The sequence below is a fragment of the Etheostoma spectabile genome, chromosome 18 (genome assembly GCF_008692095.1).
Source record: "Etheostoma spectabile isolate EspeVRDwgs_2016 chromosome 18, UIUC_Espe_1.0, whole genome shotgun sequence".
Classification (NCBI taxonomy): domain Eukaryota; kingdom Metazoa; phylum Chordata; class Actinopteri; order Perciformes; family Percidae; genus Etheostoma; species Etheostoma spectabile.
The window spans coordinates 10,747,080-10,761,214 of record NC_045750.1 but is presented as its reverse complement, the minus strand read 5'-3'; the positions used below and the strand labels follow the sequence as shown (position 1 = coordinate 10,761,214).

The following is a 14,135-nucleotide window of genomic DNA, read 5'->3' as shown; positions in this document are numbered from 1 at the left end:
CTACTGCCAGCAAACTGAGGCTGCTCACAACTCAGAAAATCCATAAACATCAATGTGAAATGAAATACATCAAAACGTTAGTAAGTGAATGATAAGTACATTTTCCACTCTTGTACATGTCCTTTATTTAATATTCTTATGTTGGCTTGAATAGCAGATATCTCTATGTGCTGATGTTGCCAAGAGACTGTAGCCTGATCCAGTTCTTGCTGATCTGTTCATGTCTGAAATGCCTGAGGTAGCAACTACTCGTTTTCAGCGGAGATGCTTCTGAAGATTTTTTTTCCCCAATTTAAATTTCTTAAATTTAATTCGGTTAAACTTTTAATTCGGTTAAATTTTTGCCATTAGAAAAATAAATAATTTAAGCATCCTGCTTTCCTAATAAATACTGTCAGTTTACAACATGCAACTGATTTAGGCTTTTGCATATTTCTTATTGAATAGAATGTTTTAATGGTTTGAGGGTGTGCTATTAATATGTAGGACCATATTGACAGCCCTGTTGTTACCAATTTGAAGTCCTGTAGTGAGCTTTTGGTGGTGAATTGATGACATGATTGACTTGGACATTCACAACACTAAAACTTATTTAGCACTAACTTTCTGTGTGTTTTGTCTCTCCTTGTTTTGCTTTGTATCTTTCATTTTAAAAATGTAATATCCTGAAATATGTACAGTACATTGCATGTGCTAATGATTAATGCCATTTAAGTAAATTAACTAAAGGTAATGTTACCTGGAAATAGAGAATGATGGTCCACATCAACCCCAATACAATTGATGGCCGTCCATCAACAATGTCTGTGGAGTTGATGTTCACAAGCTTGATCTGTGTCAAAACACAATATTCAGTTTTTTAATATCTCATAACAAGACCTAATAATTCCATATTGCAATCAATTCCAGTTTATCCGCTTACTTCTTTATAATCTCATACATTAGGATTAAATACAGACATTTTCCCTCAATCTGGTTACCCTGATCTCGTACATATGTTTACACAAAATGAACAATATATAGTATGAGCATAATCCTCTGCACTACTGGAAGCAGATACTGTCATGGTGACCCTAACTATTGCATGTCCTGAACAAACCAGTGCAATAACGTTATGAATACTGACCGGAGATCCTCTGTAGGCAGACTGTAAGGCAGATAAGAAATGAGGAAGAGAGAGAAAGAGAGCAAGAGACCATTTAGATGTGTTTGATTATGGAGCGGGGGGGCCTCATTGACTGTGAGATAGCAGATACCGTAGCATCACTGAGGTGAGAGAACTTGAGTGGTTGGCTGAGAGAATAGATCTATCACCACACAAGCAACAGGGATTATATCCAGCAGAGATGGACAGAGAGAGAGGATACAGGGAGAGAGAGAGAGAGAGGCAAGAAAAGATAGAAAGAGAAGGCTGCCACTACTGATATGATGAAATATTCTATATGATCACACAGAGGGTAATATTACTGTGATGCTGCAGCACAACAGGTCATCATATGGTAATACAAGCCACTCTGTATATGTGAACAAGCATGGAGGAAGAGATAGGGGGCAGGCTAGGTCAGGGTGGGGTAAGGGTGGGATAGTATCTGATAAGAATGCATGCAATACACGGTTTCATATTAGAAAACACAGCAGGTGATTCTGACATCTCAACACAGCGGTGTGAAGCTGGAATGATTTATGGAAGTGTTTTGTGTTTTGACCACAGACACCAGCATAAAAAACACCATACAGTAGTAGTTGCATTGGAACCAACAGTGTATAGGTAAACAGTTTAGTTGACATTATTCACAAACATTTTTCATAATCCATTGTTTAAGTAATTTATAAAGCTAAAATGTAAACAGTTTGCTGGTTTGAGCTTCTCAAAAGTACAGATTTGCTGCTTTTCTTCTAAGTTTTATATCATTATAAAGTTAATATCTTTGGGTTTGGGGGCGTTAGTCAGAAAACGCAAGTGATTTAAAGACTCTAGGAAATAGTGATGGGATTTTTTTCCCTATGTTCTTAGATTTTAGAGTTTAATGGATTAATTTAAAAAACAAAACAAATCCACAGATTCATCGACAAAGTAAAGAATTGTTAGTTGCTTACCTAGTTGAAATTACAGCTACGGATTTGAAACTCCAAGCTAAATACATATACTGTATTACAGGTTTTCAACAGTTTACAGATATAATTGATGAAATTGTAAACATGGAAAACAATGGCATTGCACATTCAAAGTTTTCTATGATACAGACTCAAGAAAGGAACATGCATCAGGCACTAAAGCAACATGTAAATATGGCCTAGACATACATCCGATTTACACACAAAGTGTAATTACATTTAGTTTTCTAGACACATTGACTTGTCATTGATGCAGCAAAGTGCCCACTGATGTCTCATCTCCAGACTGCAGATTACTGGTGTAGGATTTGCGGTTTTAACCCTGTCACACTTGAGGAAGACAAATCAATGTCCCTGCAGACACCAGCTCATACTTATGGCTTTATTTATGTATATCCAAGAATGAGCTGATTGAAGCTTTGAGAATGCTTTACTAATCTCATGGAGGGGCAGTTGAAGCAGTTAGATTTTTACATCCATTTCAGCATTTTTGGATGTAATTCTGCCAATGAATTTGCGAAAAGGAAGGAAACCTGGAGTACTAATATCATAAAATGCAAGTGATGTGGAATGACCAACAAGTATGGTAGATCAGTTTTATTGATATAATTGGTAAAGCCATAGTTCAATAATATATAATAAGATACATACTTTTTCTTAACATTTATAGGGCAGCCAAACAAATAATTCCAATGCCAAGTTCAGCAGAATATAATAAAGCCTGTGTTTGAATTTTATTTCTCCATTTATTTACCCAACAAAATCTTTGCAGGCATGTTAAGACAGAGCATATTGGTTTTGGGATAAATGAGGGATGTGGGAAGTTGGACAGAGTAAGAGGAAGGGATGAAGGGAATACAGGTCACACAAGGTCGGGATTCAATGTTTGCACCCACAAGGCAGCAGCTGAGCAGGGAATGCAGCAGGTGGGGCAAAACAGAGAAGAAGAAAAACATAAAAAGAAGGCCCTGAACTCTTACCTTCCTACCCTCAAGGAAGTTGAGAGCTGTACCGATGTTGGTGACCCAGTGGATCCTCTTTAGCTTCTTGCCTGGCTCACATGGCTAGAAGGAAAAAGGAAAACAATACAGATGGAAAAAATAAATAGATAAACAGAGAGAAAAATAAATAGAAACAATAAAACAGTTCAATTGAAAAGAAGAAAAGGTATATAGCACAAGTGTGGGAATGACGGCAGTGGAGCACACACTGATTTTCTCATTTATTCTTTTTAACTGTATTTATGTTTGCTGATGAATTGAGAAAGTCCGAGAGGTCCAATCAGAGCTGTGTTTGCCTATAAACAGCCAGATCAATAGGACATAGGCAGCTTAGACCTAAGGCAATATTGGCCAAGTAAAATCCTCAAGCTGTGGGAATGTCTTTGTCTGTGTTTGTGAACTAGGATCTGTCCTTGTTAATCTGGTCTTTTCTGCTCAATTCGAACATCCTAATACAAGCCGATCAATGAGCATTTACATGTAATTGGGGCTCAGTTCACATGCATTGCATTACGCTCTTTTAAAATTTGTCAAAAGCACTGACCGTTATTATGTAAAGAATCAACAACCAGAAATAAACAACAATTGAAAAAAGACTGAATCTCTCTGTTATTTGACCAGCCTGATCCTTGTTATATCAATTTAAGTTACAATTGAATCCAGAAAGATCAGAGGATATGAAGTGTTTGAAGTCTATGTCCAAATCACATGCTGTAGAAATGACCATGAGACTCACCAGTTTTTGTCCCGAGAGGATTTCCAGCAGGGCCAGCAGCATCACACCATCCTTGATGTCCTCAAAGAGGTCTGTCACCACCAGAGGCGGAACACACTACAGAGAGAACATGTGTACCCAAGAGACTTTATTGTAAAAATGATTTTGATTTCTGTTAAAACAAGCAAACATAGAAATGATGTGTTGCCTGCTGGAATGCAAAGATTTGGCTTTTGACATTGAAAACAGAATGAGAATTAAATAATTCAAAACTTCCCAATTTATCTAGGAACAAATGTTTTGGTGTGCAAGAGACATTTCTAAATATGTAGGTGCCCTGACACTTTATTTTTTAACAGGGCACCTAAAGATATGAAAGAGGAGAGAGAAGAATGACATGCAGCAAAGGGCCACAGGTTGGAGTCAAACCCGGGCCCGCTGCACTGAGGAGTAAACCTCAATATATGGACGCCCGCTCTACCAACTGAGCTTTCTGGCCACCCATAAATTCACTGTTTAAATGAATGTTGCATGCTATAAACTCATACAATGGTTGCTTTGTTTTCTTGGAATGCAAAAACCTGGGATTTAAGCCTAAACTCTTGCAATGTACATGGAACTGTGAGGCAAGAAGGGGTTTTTTCTCAACATTATCCTACTCTTAGTGGCGCAGTCACATCAATAAACCAAAATACAATAAATATTTTACACTGTAAGACTTTAACTTCAACTTGTAAAACGTGGATGAAGAAAATCCTCATGAAAAAATGTACTTGTATATACATGTAACCCCAAAAGAGTTTGGCTGTGCCAAGTATTACTGACAGCTACAGTCAGCCATAACCAGAGGCTCAGCAGGATCTGAATGGGGTCTTCAAATCCTAAATTATGCTGATGATTTCAAACTCTATCCTCTTCATTGACTTCCTCCCTGACCTGACACAGACTTCTAGACTCGGGGAAATCCACATATCTCTGTTTTTGCCGGCACCACATCAAGGATTTCTCTTAAAGTACAGTCACATGCTGGGGCTGAGGAGAGGTTTAGAGGGGGGGGGGAAAGCATTCAGACGAGCGAGCCATTCACAGGGAGATTAGCGGCAAAGAGAGTGAAGGAGAAAAAGAGAAACGACAGAAGCAGAGATGTGAGCACGAGCATGTCTATGTTAGCATGTGCAAGTGTGTGTGTGGCGAGAGAGAGAAAAATATACAACCCCCAACATCGTGGATATGCGAGAGTGGTATAATTGAGTAGAAAGAGTGGCAGCAAGAAAAAAATAGAAGGCAAAAAGAGAAGCGACACCAAACTCACGTCTTTCAAAATTAATTAACAAATACAGTAGCTCTTCTCGCTAATTCCCCTTCTAATGTCATTATGTTGGCTTGGGATATTAGAATATTCAGACAGCACTTGTGCCCCTATCATAAACTGACAGAAGAAACACAAAGACCTCTTCAAAGGGGTAGATTATACCATGAGCTAATTGAAGTTAAATTTACCTATTTGTTCATTATAATCCCAAAGCTAATGAGGAAGTTTCTGACTAATTACAAAATGAAAAAGTAATATCCATTTCTTCTGCTCAGCCACATGAGCTAAAAAAATAAATCAAGGTCTTAATTAGCTAATTACACATGAGTGTCTGGGCCATAATTGATTATGAGAAGAGGAGTTTCAGGATGTGGGTCTGTCTGTGCTCTCATGTTATTCCCCTGGTACACTTGACTCAGTGGATTCCAAAAGATCAACAGCATAAAAGAGAGAGGGAGGAGTAGAAACAAAAAGAAGACTGAGGGGTTTCATTTTAAATTGCAATGCATGCAGTTTGAAGGAACAATTGACACCAGATACCTATTGTCCAAATCTTTTAAAGGTGAAGTTATTTGCAAGCTTCTGAAAGGGCATTATATGTACTTAAAAGCAACAACATGATTAACTTTTAGAATCAAAGTAAGTTACATTATACTATGGCGAATTCACGGATGAACTTATGGCACAGGATGAATAAAAGTCATCCCATGGAAATGCAAATTGGAAATGCAATAAATAAAATAAAATAAAATACACACACCATGCACCATGATGTGCCGGGTTTTAATTTAGTGTGCATGGAGTATGTCATCCACTCAACCCGCCTCTTCCCCCACTAAAGAAAGAAGGGGGAGCAGGGAAGAGGAGTGGGGCGCTTTGCTTTACTGCTGCTGTAATCTCTAAAAACACTTGATTACTGCACAAAAACTGTTTGCCTGGAAAATGCCTGATGACGATGGGACCCCAGCCGCTCACACTGGCCACTTGGTAATTAAGCTTTAACCTCCTCAGAAAGGATTTGTCAAAATGGAAACTTGGGAACCGCTCACTGAATTCTCCCCCCTTGTCACTCCACTGCAGTGCAAGCTGCATCTGTGCAACAAGCCTGATACTTACATGCGAATCAAAATTCAAACAATATCCTCTTATATAATATGTAATAGCGAGGTCTAAACAACATCACCCTCTATTTAAATGAAAGAAACAACCTGTAAAAAGTACTGCCCTGCTGCTCTCTTACAGTTTATACCTTTGGTCTATAACTGGTGACTTAATCTGGTGAACTACTCTGAGTAATAAGAGTCATTAATCTTCTGTATAAATTACCAGCTTCAGTACGTCTTCTGTTAGAAACTCTTTGTCACAGCTCATAAGACTTCTTTTGTTATACCTGTGGAGTGGAAAAGTAAGGGGGAGGGGAGCGATAGTAAAAGGAAGCCCTCATGCCACGTCTCAACTCACCTAACGATTAATCACATACCTTTAGGCGCTGAATTAAAGACCTGTGATAACTGGAGTGGCCTAATCATCTGCACAGCCAAGGGCATGATCTATCCTTATGAGACCAAAGCTAAACCAACTGTTTAAGCTTTTTCCATCTCAATCCTTCTGTCTGTCTCTCTCATATATTTTTTGTTTCTATAAATGGTTCTTATAGATAGTATTTATAGATGTGAAACAAGCCCATGAGATGCCATTTTATTTCTACTAGTTTACACAATTACCTCTTTAAGAAATTAACATTATTACAACATGTTCTCTGCACCTGCTGAATTGTCTTTTACCCCCTACTCATCACAAAACTCTCAAACATTTACCAAGCTGCCATGACGACCAAGGTATTTTTGAAGACAGATATAGGCCCATCAGTGTCCCTATGGCAACATCAGGCATCAGGTGAAAGGGTAAGCACTTTCATGATGGTAGAGGAGGAGGAGAGCAACTAATTTGATCAACAAGGCAGGGACAGAAGCGTGGGGGAACAAATATTGTTATCTCCTCTGATGGACCGGTGAGATAGTATCACTAATCCATTGATTAGCTGAATTGACTAATTAAAGTGAATTTAAATGGAATTCAAATGAAATTTTCCACATCTTTGTCTTTGTTTATTGCTTTATTTCTAAAGAATTTGGCTTTAGTTCTAGAACTATTGGTACATCAGACAGACACCATGTTGTTGTACTGTAAGTTAAGTTAAAAGAATAGTTGTTTTGCTTTCTTGCTGAGAGGTAGATGAAAAGATTATGGGGTTATGTGCCGGACTATTTCTCAGTTTGGAGCAGGTGCCAAGCAGCCAAAGGAGACTTCAGGAAGTCACTGCTCACATTTCGCACACAACCTCTGGAAAAACAGCAAACTGTCATTTTTATACTTCGGTTTTCCAGATGTAATGCGTTAGTTAGTAAGCATTAGAGGGCTTTTCTCCCCTATTTTCAGTCTTAATTTTCAGCGTAGCTAGTTGTTAAGCTAGATCCATCTACATATTTACGTGCAGATGTGAGAGAGTGGAAATAATCTTTTCATTTCACTCTTGGCAAAACAGTGAATTGCTTTTCCTAAAATGTTGAACTATTCTTGTACAGTTTGTAATCCACACGTTTTGAGAATTCCCTTACCTTGGTCTCCCTCTGAATCCTCATTGTCTTTCTCTTATCACTCAAACATTTTCGGTGACCATGAAATAGCAATAGGACTGTGGCTCTACTCTATTGCGTCAAAATGACTTAATAAATAAACTATGTGCTTATCTAAACAGTATTAAAAATTCAAGGCATTTAAGTATTGGGCTGTGTGTAATTTTCTGCTGGCATGGTCCTGAAACATGATATTTAATATTACGTCAAGGTTTATTCCCTCCAGAGTGCTTTTCAAATGAATTTTCTGCTCCACGTCACCGCAGTTCAAGGCCTCCACAGCTGTCGTAATCAAATAGGAAACCTTGAAAGGAGCGTTGCAGATTAAAATAACACTTAATTGTGTTGCGCTGTGCCACATTTGCCTTGTCCACCCATTCCTGACATACTATTCAAGCTGTAATGGGTTAAATTGAGGAGCCTAATGCAGTATAATACAATAATTACATACATATGATGGCCCCTCAGCATGCAGCTGCATCACGTTTAATTGTTTAGTACAAGTGACAGATATACTGGTGTCCAAGCTCATTAAGGAAGCAAAGGAAGGGCAGTTTTAACTAAAAACTTTTATCCTGAACAATCTAAATTGGCCCATTTTGAGATAGAGAGCTTACAGGTTACTGAGACTTAAATTATTGACAGTTGCTTGCAGGAAAAAAGATATACAGTGTATTAAATGCTGTAATGTAAAAGTGATAATTAAAGAGAGCAAATCCTTGCTACAAGCTATATGAGATTGGAGGACTAAAAAGGAATTTGAAAGGAATGAAAGTAAGAATGCCCGTGTGTGTGTGTGTGTGTGTGTGTGTGTGTGTGTGTGTGTGCCAGCGTGCATGCGTGCGTAGGAGGTCTTAGATGGCACAGTCGGTCCCATATGGTGTGTTTTTTGGAAATTGAGCAAATGTCAGAGAGCACAGAGGATGGACTATAGGAGAGCAAAGGGATTGGAAGTGGAAAAGCATGGAGATGGGTAAGTTTTCAATCCAGACTGACCACCACCAATGTGTGTGTGTGTGTGTGTAAAAGGACACACAATGCTGGCAGCAGCAGTGGGAATCAACCAGACTCTCTTACCTTTGCCAAGTGGGAATTGATCCATTTTGTGAACGTCCTTTTCTGCACAGCCTCTTGCTCATCTGTAAATCAGAACCCAGCACATCACTATCAGTCACATGCAATCATAAACAAAGAGAGGATTAAAACACAATCTTCTCATTGTCCATTGTTTTGAGAGTTGGTTGGGGTTTGCAGAGCTGTGTGGCAACTCTAATTAACTTTGATATTATTACTGTCGGTCTAATGTGTCTGAATGCAGTCACACTACATCATACCTTACACTGATGTGGTAAGAGAAGGCATTTGACATTTAAGGATGACATTTTCACTAGCTGGACTCCTCTTAGTGTGGACAGAAAGAAATCCTGCTCTCAAAAATGCCCTTTAGATGATAGAAGGGCAGTGGTTCTTCTTATATGATGACATGTACCTCTGCCATGATCTACATGTATGAGGGTTTTATTAATTTTTAGCATGCAATCTGTTGCTACAATACTCATAAACACATAGAGCCAAGATTAAACAAAATGTTCTGATTTACCTAAATATAAGAAAGGGCATTGTTTGTGATGGCTACAGCAATAAAGCCCATTCAGCAAAGCCACAATCAATAGCATAGATGTCTCCTGACGATGTCCCCTAAAAGCCACTTAACTTAAATGAGGACAAGACATAAATCAAGCCTTGTCTCTCACGTGGGAACAAGCAAACATATGGTACACACACGTGGGCGCGCTCGCACACACACACACACACACACACACACACACACAAACATAGCATAGAGATGGCTTTGAGAATTGTATATGTTCTACAGGCTTTTAGAACCAACTACATTACTGCTGTAATCTTTCCTTCACAGTTCCCTTTTGACAGCATAATTCATTATTGCTTGTAGCTAATGCAATAACAATCGGGACTTCTGCAATGCTTACATCTGTAATCGACAGATTTATGTGCAGCTGTTGCATGAATCCCTTTACAATGTACACAAACCAGATGTATAGTCTGCCTGGGACTCGAAGGATCTAATCATGTACAGTGACTGGCACGTGTGACAATGTTATTTTTTCTGTCCCGTCTACGCCACAGAGCAATATCCTTGAGATAAGCTTGTTATCAGTGAGAGAGGACGTCTGACACATTGCTTTATTCTACCTAATGAAATATGCTGACGGTTTGATAACACTCAAGTTAGTTAGTGTGTCACTATGCACGGTGGGCAGACGTGAACAGTAAGGGGTGTGTGTGCATCAGAAAGGTGGGAGGGGGAGTTGTTCATACATAATGCAGATACGTTCACGCTAAGTCATACGTGCCACTGAGCAGGTCCCCATTCTATGAATTAATCTTTTGATTGGGTCCAGGAGTAATAAAATATTGATGGACTGTCATATTGGGTGAGAATAAGAAAGATTTTGCCCCCACATTCTGGAGCAGGAAAATATGTGACGGAAAACATGTCTGCACCTCGTCCCTGAGCCTCTCAGTCTCAGGGACGAGGTGACTTTGAACATGCACACACATTCACATTCTTTCAATATCACAAAGGGAAATCAAGCCTTGCAGCAGCGTTTTTTAGCACACTTGATTACCTTCTCGCCTAGTGTTGGCCTGTATCATTTTTATTAGTCTCATCCGCAGCCCCTGAGTTCCCACTTTGACCCCCCACAGCGAAGATGACCTTAATGAAATATCATTAACATCTAGTTTGCTGTCTCAGAGGCTGTCTATTGAGTCATTGTAAAGCAACCATTCTGACTAATTCTCTGTTTCGCTTATTTCCCCATAGGATAGATAGCTAATGTGACAGGACACAAATCCAAAGAAACATTGTGGTAATGTCTCTTGCAATCTAATCTAATATATCAGACAGTGAGGCCGAATGCTGAATGCATGGTATCCAAATACAGATGAGCAGACAGGCGGACTACCACAGGGTCAAACAGAGAGATAAGAAATCAAACATTTTAACAGTCTGCCTGCTGTGCTGTAACACATGCAGTGAGATTGTACTTGTCTGCTGGTTAAGCTTGCTTTTACCTGATGTAGGCTCAGAGCTCAGCAACCTCCACACACACAGACAGACACACACACACTGCCAAAGTGGAAACGCCCCCTTTCTGCCCATTTCTCTTAACCCACATCATGGCCACAGCCCAAAAAATCTCCCCTGCAGGGAACACTTCGAAAGAAAATTACACTGCAAATGCACAGACTTACATACAGTAGGGACATACAGTCCATACTGCAGTGCCAAGCTAAATCACACACTCAACACATACATGCAAAATATACACACACTTTGTACTTGCCTTCTTTTTCTCACACTCTCCATCTCAGAAGGAAATACACATTCATGCATACACTGTCCCACTTACCGCGGAGGTAGTGAAAGAACCCCGTCACTAGGTTGAGGGATGTGTTCTTTTTCGGGGAGCCTACGCCCCCTGCTCGTCGTGCCATCTTGTACCCCAGACTACGGCTTGATTCCCGCCAGTTTTCATGAGGACGTTGAGAGGACATTCACAGAAACCTCCAGGAGAGGCTACACTTGCCCTTGCTCCTGCCCTTGCTACCTTTCCCCTTTTTTTGGGGAGGTGTCTTCAAAGAGATCCCTGGAGCACTGAACCTCCTGAGATGACAACGGTGAAACTGTTGCTCTGAAGCAAAGCAGGGAGGAATGTTTCGCCCTCCTCTTCTCCTCTAGTCTTGCTGTCCTGTCCTGCAGTAGCAGGCTGCCGACTCAGTCAGACTCAGTGTTTTTCCTGCCTGTTAAGCAGCTTTGGAGTGTGATGTGAGTGTACGTGTGGTACTGTTTGTATGTGTGTGTGTGTGTGTGTGTGAATGAGTGAGAGCAGTGCAGTGTTGGCTTGCCTCAGCATCAATCTTTCTTGCTTAGTTCTTTCTCCCTCTCTCTCTTTCTCTCTCTCTCTCTATCACACTGTCTACCTCTGTCTTTCCCTCCCACGTTCTCTCTCCCTCTCTCTCTTTTTCACTGTAGGCTGCGGGAAAAATCCTCTTCCCTCCACTGGCCAGCCAATCAGAGTGCGTGGGAATGAGTGATGTCACAGCAGCCCCATACTGATGTGGAGGGGGGGAACTGAGTGGTGAGGAGGGTGGTGGGTGGGTGGGTTGAAGGGGATCGTTTAGCAGGTTAGGAGGGGTGAAAGTGTGAGCTCTACTTGGTAAGCATCACACACACACTCACACCGAAACACACACGCACACGCACACACACACACACACACGCACACGCACACGCACACGCACACGCACACACAAACTATCTAACAGCATCGGGACAGACGTGCAGGAATTCCCTATGTGTTACTGGCACTCTAATACCCCTGCTCTCTCTTTCTCATCTACACCGATACCATGCAGTGCTCTGAGGCTTGCACCTTTCTACTCTATAGAGCCTGCAGGGGAGCAGACTTATCACTGGCAGTCATCCTGTCTGATCTGCTACTGTACCATCTTCAAAAGGGATCCACTTTCATCTGACCCAAAGACGCATTCACTAGTTCTGTCTGTTTTTTTTTCTCCCAGGGAGGGAGTACTGTCTTCAACATAAGAGAGGTGAATACAATAGGAAAAACAATGTTAAGAGTGTGTTAACCTTCATTCACTCTAAATGAATGTGTATTGCTTTGGAAATTGTGCTACTGCTTATAAAACTTCAGCATTAAACAAGACGAAAAACAAACAACACTGCAGACAATGGTAGTATTGTTCATCCAACTGCTCTGAATTCAGCTTCTAAAGAGACACTCTCCAACCGCAAGGGTTACTAAAACCGATACTAGGATCAGAAGCACGCCCGTGTTATGGAGCCAAAATAACCCCAACCCCTTACACTGCTTTTAGCAGAAAAAACTATAGTTGCAGTACATTGACCTCTTCTCCTTTTCACTGTCTGATTTCTATCTCTGTTTCTTTTGCTGTCTAACCTATGCTGTTTATTATTCAGTCTATCTATTTTACTCTTATTTCATCTTCCCTATTATCTACACCACATTCACTCACTTCATCCATTCACCTCACATTTCACTCACACACACACACACACACACACACACACACACACACACACACACACACACACACACAAATGGCAATATTATAAAAAACTGGCCTCTTCTTTGAAACCATATTCAGAGAGTTTTCAGGAAAGCAATAATTGTGCAGAATAGCCTGGTGGGTCTCATATCAGCCTTGAAGATGAAAGGACCATTCATCATTTTTGTGATTTTCCCTTTTGTTCTTTGGGTTCTCCCCATAAGGGATTTTAATTATGAAAGTCATCAATAATAATGGCAGCTGTCATCCGCTATCTGTCTGCTGATAATCACACTGCTGACACTCCTCCCTTTAACAGCCGTGAAACTGGCCGTCATAGGGCCATCGTGAGCCTATTTCACAGACCTGCCTTTGAAACGAGGGTCCGTTTTACATGTCTGTGTATGTGCCTGAGTGTGTCTATGTGTACGTACAGGTACTAATAGTAAGAGTTCAAAGAAATATTCATGATATCCTGTTTTTCTTATTAACATATACAGTGCCTTTCCTTGCACACTCTAAAAAATAACCAAATGAATAAATAAAAAAATAAAAACATTTTTTACGCCAGTGGAAAGCAGAATCCAATGTAACATTCACATTTCACACACTCACAATCTGTACTCAATAATATTACTGTAAGACCCAAACTACAGCCAGACAAATATCTATTGTTCTTTTACGTACTGCTGTTTGTTTAGCCCACACAATATCAATGATTTAAATTATGGAACAGAATGTATTGACTAATAAGCACATGCAGAATTTGTTTCTATTTACACAAGTCTCTCTGCCAAGTTAAAGGTGTTTTGGTGTCTGATAAATCCTTCCTGAGGAGCTACAGTTCAATTTAGAAGTGTAACGGAACTATCCAAGGTGCTGAACCCACCGATGAGACTGCTTTTAGCCTGACAATAATTTTATTTAATACAGTAGATCTACAAGGAAGAAACAGAAAATGAAGCCTAATCATCATCATACTGGAACTCCAAATAGTGTATTAAAACACAACATTTCTGTTCTTCCAGTTAGCAGCCATCCACCAGAAAGTGAGAGAGCTGAACTTCCCTGGAGAGCTAAGCTGTTTAGAAAAACAACCCCGGGACAAAATCAAAACAAGATGGTGAGGATTCATGGGAGTTTTTAGGTTTTGCCATGGGAGTTGAAAGAAATGCAGGGCGAGCAGGTGCGCACACACACGCACACACACGCACACACACGCACACACACGCACA

The 14,135-nt window shown here is 40.2% G+C and overlaps 1 protein-coding gene across 6 annotated transcripts in view; it reads right to left on the bottom strand.

Annotated features, from left to right (window-relative positions):
* syne1a (spectrin repeat containing, nuclear envelope 1a) overlaps positions 1-11,770 on the bottom strand; it is a 122,201-nt gene extending 110,431 nt beyond the window's left edge. For 3 of the 6 annotated variants that reach the window (XM_032542246.1, XM_032542247.1, XM_032542248.1), the window contains exons 1-6: positions 11,220-11,767; positions 8,857-8,918; positions 3,853-3,948; positions 3,096-3,179; positions 1,127-1,147; positions 740-832 (exon numbers count right to left, since the gene is read on the bottom strand). In XM_032542246.1, the coding sequence (XP_032398137.1) occupies positions 740-832; positions 1,127-1,147; positions 3,096-3,179; positions 3,853-3,948; positions 8,857-8,918; positions 11,220-11,364 (501 nt within the window). In that variant the 5' untranslated portion in view covers positions 11,365-11,767. Of the gene's footprint in view, positions 1-739; positions 833-1,126; positions 1,148-3,095; positions 3,180-3,852; positions 3,949-8,856; positions 8,919-11,219 lie in introns of all 6 variants that reach the window. The other 3 variants (XR_004336058.1, XM_032542249.1, XR_004336059.1) reach the window with 2 other exon arrangements.
* Between the last annotated feature and the right edge of the window lie 2,365 nt (positions 11,771-14,135).